Source organism: Anser cygnoides, chromosome 3 (assembly GCF_040182565.1).
Source record: "Anser cygnoides isolate HZ-2024a breed goose chromosome 3, Taihu_goose_T2T_genome, whole genome shotgun sequence".
Taxonomy (NCBI): domain Eukaryota; kingdom Metazoa; phylum Chordata; class Aves; order Anseriformes; family Anatidae; genus Anser; species Anser cygnoides.
This window is the reverse complement of record NC_089875.1, coordinates 81,190,326-81,206,867: the sequence shown is the minus strand read 5'-3', so window position 1 is coordinate 81,206,867 and position 16,542 is coordinate 81,190,326. Positions and strand designations below refer to the sequence as shown.

Sequence of the window (16,542 nt, the reverse complement as noted above, 5' to 3'; positions counted from 1 at the left end):
TTTCCTCCTTGAGAAACCAAAGAAATCCGTATTAGGATCCACAACATGCTGTTACAAAAAATAATGTAAAAGAAGTCTTTCCTTTTTGTGAATGCATTTGTTCTGAAAGACTGTATTTTCTTTAACATGAATTTTGTAATTCAGGTGAAATAGGCACTTTTATATATGTGCCAATATATGGCACTTTTAATCAGCAAATGTCAAAGTACTTAATGAAGAAAGATAAGGGTTATCTTCATTATAGAGAAAGAGAAAACTAACAAAGAGAACTTAAAGCCATTTTTTTTCAAAACACGTTTCTTATGTATGTTTCTTTTATATGCCCAACTGGAAGCATTTAAATTCTGATATTCGGAAGTGCTAAATAGACAAAGCTTCAGCTGTACGAGGACCCTTTTTCTCAACGGTGACAGTGTTCGGACTCTGCAGCATTGGGAAATGCTTGCGTGTGCATAACCCCACAGCAAATTGGAGAGAACAGGGCGAACAGGGTCAGGTGTCCTGCTGCATGTTCCTATACAACTTGTCTAGGTGGGTGAATGTCTTTCCATTACTTGAAATCACTAGGTCCAATTTTGATGTCTTATGCAAGTTATAGTTTCACTAACATCTCTGGACTTGACGTAAGGATCATTTTGTAAAATCATATAGCTCATGTATAACATAACACAGGATAACAATATCATGTCTCCTGCCTTAAAAACCTTATGCATCTGTGACTATGAGACCTCAGGTTAATTAACTACAGTGAATTTTCTTGGGGGTAACACACCAAAGTTCTGAATAAGACTTCTTCATCTTCCCAAGATGTGATACCAGTCACTGAATTATACTGTCTCTTCCTTTATACTGTGTGCCACTGACTCATCAAAGAACATGAAGTAAAGCCTATTTGATTTAGCTAAATAGGAAAAAGTCCAAATCCTCTTTATGTAGTAGAGCTGTACAGACATCTGCAGGGAGCAGAACACTGTCCACCTGTGTACATTTGAAGAATTACAGAGAATTATTTTAAAGATGAAGAGTCAAGATGCTAAAATACTATAATCTTTGGAATAAGAATAGTTTCAGGGTAAGTTCTCTGTACTCAAAAACTCATCAGAAACCTCAAGAACTGAACGAACACAGAGAGCAATCCTTTCAGTCACAGAGATGGTTCCAAAATTATATGAAATGTGGATTTGGTATGCAGGTAAGCACTATGGGGAAGTTAAATAACCCATAAATATTCCGGAATAACTTTAACAAATACATAAAATATCCTAGGTTTGTGGGTGAGGAGTGGGGAATGTGAATTGAAGTAAATTTCTTGTACTTTTTTTTTTTTTTTAAGTGACCATCTTTAAAGTAGCTAAATAACTACATCTTTCCCTGTTTGTTCATTGTCCGTGTATGGTAAGCTTATCCTTAGTGCCAAGCATTACTGTAAGGGAACACTTCTACGAGAAATTATATATGGTTAAAAAAAGAATAGGTTGATCACAATAAAAATTTTGCCCCAGATGTAACTATGAAATATCCTTCTAAACATTGGTCCGCTGTTCTTATAGCAAACATCAGTTATTCAGCTCATGTTTTCTTTTAAGGCATTTCTTTAGAAGCAAGATCTTGCAATTAATGTTTGGTTTAAGATAAAAAAGAGACAAAAGTTTAGTTTTAATATCCTCTCTTAGAACCTACAGTGAACTACAGTAGATCCAGAGGCCTATGATTTTTAAGAAGAAGCAACCTATCATTTCAAAATCCCAAATCAGAGAACTCAGCATGCAGACAACTAAAGCCCTTATCCCCCTGGGGTGATACGCTAGTTTGATTTTATTTTCCCTGACATTTCACCTGTCAGATTATGATAAGTAGAAGAAACAAAGAATAATCATCACATTCTCACTGAATCTCATAATCAAATATCTGGAAATATAAGATAAATTAGAAATGTAATCCCGAAGGAAAACATGAACACCAAAAAAACTATCAGTCATCCAAAACATCTTCCAGTGACCCAGGACTCCTATATAGGTTTAAAAGATTCAGAAATGAAGCCTGCATAAGACTGTTGCATCTACTTTTTCTTCAAATACTAGGGAATGACTTACAATGACATAAGAAAAAAGTGTTGTGTAATAATAATAATAAAGCTATATGTCTTCTTTGAGTCTTTCATGTCGCTTTCTGAAGTAATTCCTGAGGCCAATAAACAGAACAGATTATCATGAAATAGTATAAACTCAAATTAACTAGTTGGCAAGGTGAAAAAACTAATGAGCCAGAACACACCAAACATGCTCCTGATTTACTGCATCTGCAGTTTGTGTGTTCCCAATTTCTCTTAGCGTTGAGATTCATAAGTGATGAAAACTTACCTGCTTGACCGGTGGTAATACTAACAGCTGCAAAAAGCCTCTGGGAACGACTTAAGTCAGAAACCCCGTTCACAGCTTCAACTTCAAATGTGTAGTTAGCATGAGCTAGCAGGTCCATGACAGTGACATAATTATCTACTAATCCAGTTTGCTGGGGCATATATCCAATGTTACTCCCACAGGGAACACATTCGCCCTGCTCCCAGCTGCACCTCTTGCACAAAATGCGGTAGGTCACATCATTTCTTCCCCCATTGTCAGCAGGAGGACTCCACTCCAAACTCACAGTAGTCTGGTTGATATTGAAAATGAGGTTCTGTGGTGCAGATGGAGGTCCTGTGTAACACACAAAAAAGTCCAGCATCATGCACAGAACCACCATGGGACATGCAGCTAGCATTCTAATTACTAAGACAGAAAATAGTTGAAGCATTTTTCTTCACATAAACATTTCATTACTTTTTACTACAAGCTGTATAAAAGCTTCCTTGAACTCACTTGGCAAGAGCTTTATTTATTTTCCATTAAGGCATCAGGCTAACCATTGTCTGTGTATTTACTGCAACTGACTTGAGATGTTTCTCTTCTGTGCAATTAAAAAGATTGGTTAATGTACCTTAAAGGTTGCCTTTTATAGTTTTCCTAGTGTAGGATTTGTTCCTTTCTTCTAAACATACAGAACCAATCATCTAGTTCTTTGTTATGAGCTCTGATGTGATTTATAGGTATTTGGCGCTGCTTTGGATTTAGGAGACTTTCACTATTTGAACCACCAATCTGTGCAGGCTAGTCTATTTGCAGTTGGAAGGTTAAGCCAGATCCAATTACAGTTCAATCAAAGCTCAAATCCACACACGTTACTTTTCATGTTACTCTTTTTAGGTATTATATCACATAAAGCATATTGTCTGCAACAATTTTAAAGCCATGGGAAAACTATGCCTGTATGCTATTACAATGAGTTACACGTTTACCCAACATGCAATGTTTTCCAATGTTATATCAAGCAAATGTGAAAATTACATTTATGCTGATTCCATATTCACTGTCAACTTTTTTTTTTCCCCTCTGCCTTTCAATTTCATTTACTGTAGTAAATGTACCTTTCAAATATAGGAAAAGTCAGCCGAAACTACCAGCTACAAATGGCTGCACCTGGTTGGTTAAGCAATGTCCTTTACTATTAAATTCATGACTGACTCACTTGTGCATGCGACATATGGTGGATCAGAAGGTGCTCTGTAATAGCTATCTTCACAGTCGCATCTTGAAGATCCTTCCTTGTCAGAAAAGCTGTGAGTAGGGCAGCGGGAGCACTGCAGATCTTGTGAAGATGATTTGTAGAACCCACGGCCACAAGCTAAGGCAGAACAAAACAAATTAAGATTTAGATTTGCACAGACCACTATTCTGATTTTTTTTTTTCTGTCCCTGTCATATGCAGTACACGTTGCTGAGAACACCTAAACTACCCACTCTATTACAGTGGCAAAGTCAAGATACATTCACAATTTCTTTTTCTTCAGTTGGTGCTATTAACGATTTTGTGGCATTTTTATGAATGCAAGCATACGCTACGAATACCTCAGCAGTTGGCAGCACAATGTTTTAACACAGAAGGCCACAGAAATATAACGGGCATAATTTTTCACCAAAGAAGAGTACAATAATGGTTTGAAACAACTGAATGCCCACAGTAGTCCTAAACAAGGGAAAAATGTCTGAAGAAGCTCTTCTTTAAGGCTACTAAAATATTTCTGGTATCTGAACCAGCTGATTTGGAATTAATGGAGCAAAGGTTACTCTTCCCTGATCTGAGAAACCCAAAGAAGCTGTAAACCACTAGCAAACCCTGAACCCCAGGAAAGAATGAGGTGTGAACACTTGTTGGACAGGCAACACTGGTATAGAACAAGCAGAAAGAGTGGGAGGGCAGACATCATAAGCTGCACAATCACTTTTTTTTTTTCCAGTTTCACAGATAAAAAACTAGGATCAAATGAATTTAACAAAACCTCCAAGGAAAAATTAGACGGTGGATAACTGGAAACATGCATGCAAGTTCATTTCATATTTTGTGTTGCGGGCTGTGAACCCATGAAAGTAAAAATGTGATGTGTTCCAAAACTTGTATTTAGAAATATTTTTATCAGCTATTGTCACAGTTCCCAAAGCAGAAACATCCATAAAACATGCCTATAACAACACTCTCATGCAGATGAATGCAACTTAGAAAGCCAGCTTCAGAAGTGCTTAACTACGTGGGCATTAGGGGAGAACGAAGAAGAAAATGGAGATCACACAATGTTCAAACTGGAAACAGATTAAGACTTCATTTCAGCGTTGAGGTTATGGGCACACTTACAAACACTGCCAACATGAAAAACTGATCACAAAAGTCCTCCAGAACTTTCTAATAAAACAGAAGCTTTTTCAACCATATTATTTTATTCAAGTTCTTTTTTTTTTTCCATCCCTCATAGACAGTCTAACCTTCTTCTAAGCCTCCACCTCTATGTAAAGAAAATGGACTGTGTGTGAAACTTAGCATTGCATATCAAAATATTAAAGCTAGTTAAATAGTCAGTCTGAATTCAGAGAGAGAGAATTTACTTTGGTTATATTCATATTTGCTTGGATGTTTTCTCAGAACAGAAATGCAAAGTATCTGAAGACACTGATATTTAGAAGAGTTATTTCAGTTGTCGGGTACTGCAGTGATAAAAAGAGCAAGAAAACAATGAGCTTTATCTAAATCTCGCCGAAGTTGATGAAGAGTGTCTTTTACTTTAGTAGCATTTGGACTAGACTCACAGTGTAGTTGTGGCCACATGACTCTTGTTAATCTGTTGAATCTTAGGCAACTGAGAGAAAAACTTGGAGGTAAGATAATAACAGATTAAAGTTGATGAATTAGTTAAAACAACACTGTATCACACCATTCTAAGATAAAAGGAAATTCTGACTCTGTACTACTCTCTATCAATATATTACCTTTCTAAAGAAAAAACATGCCTTAAGGACAGAAATTGCCATATCATTTAGTTTGTCATGCTGAAAAAAAAAACAGTGAATGGAAGCTATATTACCTGGCAGAGAAAATTAGCATGTAAAGCATGTATCCTTTGACTTTGACAAAGGGGCATGGGTTTGCATTAGAAAAAATCAAGCTTTGCTTGTAAAACATGCTATGGTTTGATTCTATCACAGTAGCTGTTACATATAACATTAAGAATAGGAGACAAAGAATCTTAGAGAAGCACTTCAGACAAACATAACCAGTGAAATCATAATTGTGGCAAATTTAACTCAGAATTAGCCTTTTGATCCTTCATTCAAGATAGTTTCAAAATTTCCCAATCAGAGTCAAAAAGCACAAAAGCTGAACTGATTTGTATTCATGTACCTTAAGACATATATTTAAACTTCTGTCTGCTCTTTCAGTACTTGCAATTGAAATGTAGCTAAAATTACCAAATAATAGTTTCCTGCCTTTCTTAAATAGTCAGGCTCCTCTCATGCTGAGCAAAACTGGACAAATACACTGGGTCTTACAGCACACAGCCCTCTGCAAAAGCAAAGAGCAACTTAAAAGGCAAAGATCCCTACTGTGTTTCCAGTCTGTCCTTCTCAGCAGGGAACATTACAAAGCAAAGACACAGAGTAAAATAGAGATTTCAGACAGAAATAACAAAACGTAAATAGAACCCCCATCTTTTTTTTTTTTTTTTTTGATGGCTTGATCAAGACATTTATATGCTTAGTCACTTACTATTTAAAGTAAGTGTGCATTTCTTATTAGAGTTCAAAGGATTTGAATGTCTGCAACTAGTTTGCATGACTGAAAGCCATTTATTCTCCCGCACAGCACACCAGAGGCGGCAGGTTCAGGCAGTCAAACCATGCTACGATTCCATTATCCTTTTTCTAACAGGAGGCTTATCTGATGACATTTAGTAACCATTCCTTCAACTCATACACCCATAAACGTGAGGGGCAGAGTACTCCAGCACTGAAACTGTTAACAGTACAAAAAGATTGCTTTTAAAAAGCATTTAAGAAACTTTATAGCTCTTTAGAAAGGAGGGTATGCAAGAGTATACATCATAATTAAAAGCACTCATTGGAGGAATACAACTAAATTATTTTCCCATTTTGTTTCACAAGTTGAAATTTATCACAAACAAATGTTCAGCCTAGTAGTAGACTACTTCTATTGCTCATAAATGAGGGTGCAATGAATCTTCACCTGTTTTTAACATATATCATTGTCCTTGCCAAGGAATTTACAACTGAAAACTCTACCAAGACAGACTGTTGCATGGACCACTGACCAAGGTGTGATGACTTGCCAGAGATCTATTATAGATCAAAGGTTGGAAAGAACTGCTCTAAAATATTTTTTGCAACTTTATTTTTTTTCCTTTTGTCCTATTTTGCCAAATTCTCATGGTGATTTTTTTTCATATAATAAATAATTTAAATACATTGGTTTGCTCTAATCTATTTTAAATCCACTTAATTTGACCCAATTTAATTCTTTACATAATATTTTTAAGATTATAAGGATAGGTGGTATAACATCTGCCACTACCTCCATGAGCAACATTAAACAAATGTTAATTGTAAAAAGAAGAATAATAATTAGGCAAACATTACTTGGAATTTTGTACATGCAAATTAAAGGTAATAAATCTAAAAATAAAAGGTGTGTACTGTTTCAGAAAAGAATCTCATTGAAAAACTTGAGGTAACTCAAATTGTATACGATCACATTCATTTTAACATTTCAATTCACTGGTGCAGGAGAGCACTCAGCAGCAGCACTTCTTCCCTATAAAGAGAGTCTATCTTGTAAATCAAGCAATGATGGGAGATATGCTGTCATGTGTACCTGGTGAGGCAGAACTGTGGAGGTGTAGCCATAATCCTTGCTAGTGCTGGTCTAAGTAAAATGCAAACTCTGGTTCTCACCCAAGCAAGGTAAGATCCAGGAGTGGTTTTGTTACTGAAGGGCTTCTGGGTTACTGGAAAAGTTGGGGGGGGTTGGGGGGAGGGGGGGGGGGTGAATGCCAGCACGAAAGAAATTTACTTCCATTCAGTGTGATGTGTCATTTTCAGCTGGTAATTTACAGCTTTCCCCAGCTGAAGCTCCTGTTTTGTTCAAACACCTGCTCCAAAGTCTTACCCATTCCAGGAAACAGTTTCAAACCATACGCAGTCACACTTTACTGACAGCACAGAGGCAGAATAAAACCTACTGGTCTAATGTAAAACAGTCTTCAAAATGTAGCTGCTAATTATTTCCTCATGTATTACAAAACCAACAATACATAGAAGAGGGAGTTGTACCTCAGACAAGTCACAATTTTTGCTTACTGTCTTAGCCTCACAACTGCTAGGGACTGATCAACCATGACCTTCCAGGACTACGCAGCATCTTAGACTTCTTTATTTGCCTGTGACAGCCACGGCTGCCCCTCAGAGCAAATCTTCCCACCTTCTCTACAAAGCAAAGAGATTTCTTCTGTTCAGAAGCTGGCAGAGTTCCACCACAAAATACAAAGATTATGTGAAATGGCCCCAGATGGAGAAAGAGACTCCTTCACCGCAGAGCTGAGGTTTGAAACTGAGCAGGGCATTGTGATTTCATATTTAAACTTTCTTGTCTAAAAGCCTTAGATAAAGACCTACACTATTATGTTTGCATATGATGAAAGACCCTAGTGAAGATGATACTAACAAAATTTCTTGGCTTGTACCAAAGTGCTTTCTTCTTCTACATCGAGTTGCACTCAGCCGTAACAGTGGTGTATCGTGACAGCGGGATCTGGCTGGGCAAGGTTGCAGTGCCAGTGCAGGATACCTGTTCAAAGATGCATTTAGCATGTGCCATTGCAGTCAGTGTAATCACAAACATTTTGAGACAAAGTGTTTTGGAGTCATTTAAGGACTTATATAAATACTGTAAATAATGGAATAGTGCAAAACTACAAGTAAATACTGAGATGTAAACACACACTACTGAGAACTACGATGCCACCTCTGTGGCATACCAAGGCATTAACCATTGTAACTAGAGATGCTGACTGCAGCTTATGTAGAAAAATAGCAACTTCTCTGCTGTGAGCTCATCACATGCGTTAGTGGCCTGGCAGAGATCAAATAATGTATATTTTTCTTTTCATGTTTATAAAAGAAAATTTAAAAAAATCCAAATTCCCAAGAAGAGAGAATAAAGGCAGCTGTGGAGAGCAGCAAACAGCATTCTGGAGTCCCACTTGTGGGACAGCAAAAAGGAAAAAAAAGGACATGTTAAATACTGCTCATTTTTTATGTAACCTATTCACTATAAACACTATGGAGATTCATTTTGCTTCTAGGAGAGCTAGGGGACTTAAATTGGGAGGGATGATGGAAATACTGTAAGGGCTAAGAATGACATGTAACAACTCGTGGTTCTATAAACAAAGAAATAGTAAACAGTTGTAGTGTTACATTAGTCAAGAAACTTATTTGCTACAACAATACTACAAACAAATAAATCTCAATTTGTAAGAGAAGTGCAAGGCTTGCAGTTTGCATATCAACTTAAGACAAGGGCATAAAATTGTTTCAGCATGTTAGACACTTGATTGAACATGGCTTTTGATTATAATTTTTTAGTTTACATGAAAATAAGGAAACATAATGAGTTGCAAGGAGGTGACTGCACTAATTACTGTTTGATACCATTATAAAAAGTAGACTGGCACAATGGGAGAAAAATAAAGATGACACTGTGTTACCAGAGTTAGATAGCTTGTCTGTTTATTCTGGTTTGCTCACCACTCACTGCGTTTGCTGTCGTAAGTAAATTCTAGTGGCCTACATGCCATAGTTTTATGCACACTGAAGAAGGTGAAACTAAAGTTTTAAACCTGATAAATTTTCAAAGTCAACATCAAAGGATGGCAAAGATGTAATCACAGAGTTTCAACAACTTATGAAGTTGGGGCTCTCCCCTTGTCCTACCCAGAACCATGGCAAAATGACTGCACACCTCAGGGGAGCTCAGGCATTCTTCCTGTTTAATTGAATAAGTTGACTATATGTAAAAGTGGTCCTACACATTGCATTTTTTCTTATAGGCAATGGCTAGAGTTTGTTTTATAACTGTGTGGTTATAAACTTCCATTCCTGTGATTTGTTTTGTGTTATCTTAACTCCCTACATTTATACCCTCCCCATGCCTGTGAACATTAAAGACAATTCAGCTAACCCCCCTTTTCACAGAAATTATGAATACACAAGGAGTTTTTGCAGATGTTTCCTGGATGAAGTTATGCAGCTGCAAAGACTTTATTAATTATAAAATGCAAAATGGATTGTTCTGTAATTGAAACTCTCTGGGGCTCTGATACATTTGAAAATTAATATACATACGTGTATAGTCAGGACATAGATGGATGCTGTTAGATTATTTATTACAGATGGATATTTTAGCTAATGCAGAAAAAAGGCTGGTCTTTCTCCACTGGAGCTTTCAAATATTTGCTTCATATTAATGTCTATGGTTCCATAACTCAGGACTGAAAGCACAGCTTGCAGAAACAGTACTCCCACTGCTAGTGTTGCTGACCTCATCTACGATGGACAGGTCCAGAATCTTTATTTTAATCCTATTGACAGTGACTCAGTGGGAGTAATTAGAACAGTCGGCCACAAATCCAGACCTCCTGTCACTGATATATTAGGGTTTTTCACAATGAAAATGAGCAGCAGACAAGGAGGATGAAAACAACATGGGGTAGTGATTATAGCAAGATTTGTCAACCCCATTCTGTATTAACCTGCTACAAACATATGACAATTTGGCATGGCAGACACCAGAAATGCAAAATGCTTAATATTCCACAGTATCAAAAATAAAATTTTGAAAGAAAAATGTCTGGTGGGTGTTGCTCTCTTATGACATACTTGACTGATAGATCACAACATCAGCCACAGGTCCTTTTAAGCCAACATATCTGAGAAGTTTAGATAAACTGAAAGCAGACCATTATAAAATAATTCCCAAATGTGGATTTCATTGTGAAATAGTAGACATAAGAAATCCAGTTACAAAAGGAGACTTTATAACCTCTGATCCCCTTTTCCACTAATTTGTGTACATTCAAGTCATGACTATGTTTGAAACTGTAAATTACTTTTATAGTCAGAGATGGCATCTGTTATGCCTTCTCTGGCACCTAATATATATTGTTTTATAAGGATCTCAGACTGTAGTATTTTATTTGTCTAACTACTATACAATGATAAATGTCTAGCTGAAAAAGATGTTTATTTTAGCTTGATTTTTAAACTGCAATAGCATCTAAAGATTATTCATGTTTGAACCGAGGAATTATGTTGTACGGTTTAGCCAGAGTAAACTCAAGACTCTTAATGGTGCCTCAGCTATAGTGTGAATGACATATCTAAATAGGGCTGTCCTGTGGCTGCATACCATCATCCACCGAATGTTTGCTGTTGTCTGTCAGGAATCTCTCAGACCTTGTATTCATTCGCCAAGCCTAACATGCCCTTGTTGTCTAAAGTCCTGCTGATGTCTTCTGAGAGATGTTCACATACTTCTGTTCACACAATAAAGATCCCAAAATAGGATGCTTGCTATGTAATAGTAACTTACCCACATTTTTTTCACCAGACAAAATGAAACATCTACCTCCCTACAAATCTGCTTCAAAAAATTACTGAGTATGTCATCACGTGCGCCTGTTTAACCTACCTAGTTGCGAAGAAATTTTATAGGCACAAAGAACTATTCTATGGTGGTTTGCTGGCTAATTTACACACAAGGACAAAGCAATCAGGCTGAAGTACATAGTCCACAAATCAAAGAATACCCAATCTCACTATACTGTAACAGCAAAATTATTTAGAATGTAGAGATTCTAAGTATATAAAAGACTACATTTAAATGGCAACTAAAGAAACTGTAATGCAGTTTTGATCAGAATTAATAAGTGGGTAGCTATATTGAACATTGTGTACTGAGGCTATGACACAATGTTTCTCTACATTTTCAGAGTTTTCAAGGATTTGAGTATTTGCCTCTCATTAACTTTCCTGGAAAACACAAATACAAAGCCACTCCACATTTTGGGAAAATTAACTTGAGAGATACAAACATACAAAACCACAGACAGATTGGAACTCCATTATGGAACACAGAATTCAAATGTGAAAGGTGGGTTAGAGAAATGAAAGGATGAGTCCTTGGTTTTCCTTTTCATTCTTTTCTTTTTTTTTTTCCTCCTTTTCTTCCTCCATGCCCACCCCCAAGATTAGTCTTGAAAGGTGCTGAAGTAGCTTTTGCACTGAGTTAAGTGACAGCTCAACCAATTATCCAGATTGGGAGACTAAAGACTCCACACTTTGCAGGACATTATGTAAATTCATCATAAAAATGAATGCACGCGTGCAGTTTGGTCAGCAGTAGAAATTTTATCCATCTTCATCAGAAGGTTCTCAACCAATTGGAGAATTAATGGAAAAATGAACTTGTTTTATTAATAACTTCTGCATCTTTGTTTTTTGTTGTCTTTTTTGTTTATTGGGGGGGGGGTTAGTTTGGGGGATTTTTTTCATCTTTGACTTGGTAATATATAGTTATGAACTTTTTAATTAATATTTTCATTAAAAAATACATGGTTAAAATTACAGTGACTATTCAGTAAATCTAAGAATAGCAATTATTACTGAAACTTATGTTATGGAAGTAAGGGTACTCTCATAGGAAAGTTATATGATTAACTTAGGGGAATAGCACATCACCTACATGCATCACCAGAAAACACATTACTTCAACAAAAAGAAATCAGCTATGCAAACTTCACTGAAATTACTACTTTCATTTCTAAACAGATGTATGAAAAAATCATGCTAAAAATGTAGCAAACCTCTGTTAATGTTAGCTTGTATAAAATTCAATTCTAACAGTCATAAGAAAGGGAAAAAATACTGGTGAGAAAACGAGCTTTTTCTTTAACTTTTTAGCTTACCTATTGTTTGGGTGTAGCTCAAACAATGAAACACCAAACAATTCCTAATAGTCTACAAGCTAGCTTGCGTTATACACTGTTCTCTTCTTGCAGTGCAATACTACCCCCCAACTCCTCTGCCATCGGACAGATTCTGCACAACCATACCTTGTCAGAACATACACAAATTGATTATTTGAGTTGCTTAATTCACATTCAGGCTTTTTGACTGCAAACATGTCCTGGGGAAGGTTCCCTGTTGTTTCCTACAGAGAACAAAACACATCACAAAGAGCTCCAAGCAGTAATGAAAATAATGAAATTCTGAGTTTTTGTTTCAGTCTTGCTTGTTTTCAAAACAAAAATACAGTAAGACACAATAATTGATAAATTACTTGGAAAATTAAAATAATTTGCAAAAAATCTTTAATTTAAAGCCAACAGGACTCCCACGGTCACCTCACCTAAACTTCCAATGAAGTAAAGAGGATTTCATGAAAACAAACAAACAAACAAACGAAAACCTTTATAAAGGTATGTACAGCAGAATCTGAGGTACTGCTTACTAGATAGGACCTGCATTTTTTTCCCTTTTCCCTCATTTTTTAAAACAACTCCATTGTTTAAGAATCTTCTGGCATCACTGTCCTTACTCAAATGAAGAAAAAAAAAGAAGACTGTCCCACTCTAAAGAGCTACATCACTACACAGCACTGCTGGAACTATGAGACAATAACCTTCCCTAAGAAGCAGTGGGCTTGTCCCCTGACATGACCTTCTCTAATGCCTATTAAGCTCCCAAAGACAGTCATCTCCTCTACTAAATGAACAGTGATAGTCTTGACAGTTTAGCTGCTAGACTCCTCTGATCAAGAAGTCACAGTATTTTTCACCAGTTCCCACAAAAGCCATTCCACAATATTTGCTAAGACACTGGTTGCACATTTTCTGCCTTTCTGGAAGCAACACTTTGAAAATTCCATGAGAAAAAAACATTAGCTGGTGAAGGGAAGACTTGCGATAATTTTTTTTTTTTTTTTTTGGTAGAGCTGCTTCTAAATTATCAGGAGAAGACTGGAAACAGGATTAAGATTTTGTCCATCATGTCTATAAGGTCTGACCAAAGAGACATGGATGAAACTTCCAACCTGCCTCTCATCCTTCAGAGCTGTTACCTGATGTACAAATCCCACAGCCATGAGGGATACACAGCCCAAGGAGGAGTGGATGCATGCAGCAAGGCTACCTTCAGGCAGGCCCCTCTGCAACTTTCCAGGACATGCAAACCTGCCTGCCTGCCTGATCCCAACCATGGGCAATAGTGGGTGGAACAGTAGTGGCTCTGTTCAGCAGATGGTTTTCAGGCCATATTTTCCTTTGCAGGAGTCCATGAAGTTCACTTAGCACTTGACTCCTAAAAGTGTGTACACTCAGACACTCTGAGCTGCTCAAAGGCTGGATGTCCAAAATACAATGTAGATGCAACTACACTGACAAAAGAGTTCCCCAATAGCAATATACTTATGCAAAACATAAAAAATACTTTACTGTACAGGCACGATAGTTCATATGTCACTGTAGCCTTTTTTACAAAACCTTCCGACATACTACTATAAAAATAACTTCATGTTGTTATATTGGCTCCTCATTCTAGTTTAGTCTGTAGCCACTACATGTCTGTGAAGGCACAGCACAGGAGCAGGGGGCTGAGAAATGATAGAACCCCTTCTTTCAGCAGCAATGCTTTATTGAGGTATTAATAAAATGTAAAGTTAGTAAAAATACAACCTGAGTAATTTCTTGTACTTACAGGGAGAAAACAGTGCTATGTTTGCTCATTCTGTCTGCCTTTATGCCATCAATTCCCTCCTCACACAGAGGACTCCCTCCTGATGCCCCAAAATCCTGTCTAAAACAACTATCCAGTTACAAATATAATGGGAGAATTTCCTATAAAGGCCTAAGACTAATCTGAAATCATTTCATAGAACCTTTTTGTCCCATATGAAATAACTGAGGTTTTTGGGCGGAACCTAAAGTATATGGTTAAGGATAAAGTTATCTGTAAAGGAAGTGGGGGAAATAGATTTGTTGCTGTACATTTTCTGAAGCTTTGACACAACCAACTTGATGGAGATGTTTAATTTAATTTAACTGTAATGGTGCTTAATAATTGGCTGGCAAGAAATAAATCTAGAGGGCTTATTCATAAAATAGAACAGAAGCAGACATCTCTATAAGCTTTCCAATTCAAATTAAATTAAAATAACTTAATAACACATTTTTGTTTCCTTTGGACAGTGACCTACCATTACCATTCCAGGCCTGAATCCAGCAGAGATTTTTCACAGGTTTCTGTAACACATTCCTCAAGGCTATCATTATGGAGCAGACAAATCCATCCAAACAAAAGACTAGCTTCTAAGAAACCTCAAGAGCAAAAAACTCCACTTCTGCACAACCGTGCTACTGAATCTAAAAATAACTTTAGTTGCATATGCTGGTTTCACATATTCTAACATTTAATGTTGACTGTCTTACTCAGAAAAAATTATCATGCCTATATGCATGCACATGCACTGTGATGCTTATGGAGGAACATTTATACAAACAAAGTAACTGTTATCCCCAGTTACATTTTGCTTGGAGAAGGAAGAAATAGAAATACTTCTAAAAAGGAAGCAAAACATACACTCTAATTTCTTTAAGAATGGATTCCCTTCCAGGTTCACAGAAGCCAGCAATATTTTTATCAGTTCACATACCATGAATTTAAACTCTCCCTGTAAGTATTTAGCTATAATCTTTCAAAATAAAAATGGATTTAACCTCTTCATCTAAAGATTAGAATATCAGTGTATTAAGAGATTACAAACACACAGCTCCACTTTAATGAAGAATAAAAAAAAAAGGCATAAAAAGGAATAAAATGTGGAGAAACTTTTTTCTTGGTTTGCTTCAGTATGTCTGTGTTAAGAAAGAACAGAGCTAATTCTCTGACATAGTTATCTGATACAAGTTTTTATGAGAGAATTTCCCAGCTTCACACAATGCTTTAATTCCAAATAGTACAGCATGAGTTGTGATATAGTGAAATGAAGTTGTCTTTACTAATTGCACGCTTGGAGCAGAACTGTGTCTTACAGCAGAGTGTATCAAATCTGCCTGGCAGATCCTTATGATTTGGAAATGTCACTTTCTACTAAGCACAGAAAAAATGAGGAGGGGCAATAAAGCAGCCCAAAGATAGCAGCCATCCAAAAAGATAAAGAACACACTGAGGAAAAGCAGACAACAGATTGTGGAGACAGAACAATCACAGATGGAGGACAGGTGGGTGGGTCAAACAATTTTTTTTTGAAAAAAGGTTTATTTTCATATTTAAACAGTACCCTGTTGTGTAAATGTTCAGCAAAGGACTGATAAGAAAATGGATTTGTAAGTGCGTTTGAACAAACAACATGTCTTACAGTCAAGAGGGCTTAGTCGTATATAATTAAGGGATAATGTGCATGGTTGAAGAGTGTGTGATACAACAAGCATTTTCTGCAAGTGATTAAACACCACTGCAAAACAAAGGAGCTAAGATACCCAAAGAAGCTTTACGGAGCCAGCATAGAGTAATATTAAAATATGAACTTTCTTTTTGTAATAGAAGACAAGAGGATATTCATCTAACCATATAAAAGACTTTTTCACTGCAAATAGTATGAATTTCCGTGCTGCTTCTGCCACTTAATCAAGCTCTTTAACTGAGATAATCACGCTTCCCATTTCAGTGTACAGTACTATTACATTTAATCCTTTAACCCCCTAAGAGAGCAGCTCTGTGCACACACAACGCCCAGGTTCACTGGAATTGTGTGCAACCATAGTTCTCTACACATTTATGGGAACTGAGTAGCATTACTCGTCTGTAGGGTAGAGGCAGAGGGGACCTGTGTCCAAGCGCAGGCACTAGCAACCCTGATCAATCATCCATCTCCATCTCTTTGCCTGGTTTTCCCTGACAAACTTTTCATGAATTTGCCAAAATACTTTCTCAAACTACCAAAGTTCATTCAGGTGACTATTTACCTGGATGTTAAAGCATGTTTTATTCCTCATTTAAAAAGTATATTTAGTGCATGTTTCCACACAATGCCTCACGTAGCTGC

General features: G+C 36.7%; 1 protein-coding gene across 8 annotated transcripts in view; it reads right to left on the bottom strand.

Annotated features, from left to right (window-relative positions):
- The window catches only part of EPHA7 (EPH receptor A7), a 169,549-nt gene that overhangs the window by 109,428 nt on the left and 43,579 nt on the right, over positions 1-16,542 (bottom strand). For all 8 annotated transcript variants that reach the window (XM_066994514.1, XM_013180196.3, XM_066994515.1 and 5 more), the window contains 2 exons: positions 3,565-3,720; positions 2,361-2,696 (listed from right to left, as the gene is read on the bottom strand). In XM_066994514.1, the coding sequence (XP_066850615.1) occupies positions 2,361-2,696; positions 3,565-3,720 (492 nt within the window). The remainder of the gene's footprint in view (positions 1-2,360; positions 2,697-3,564; positions 3,721-16,542) is intronic.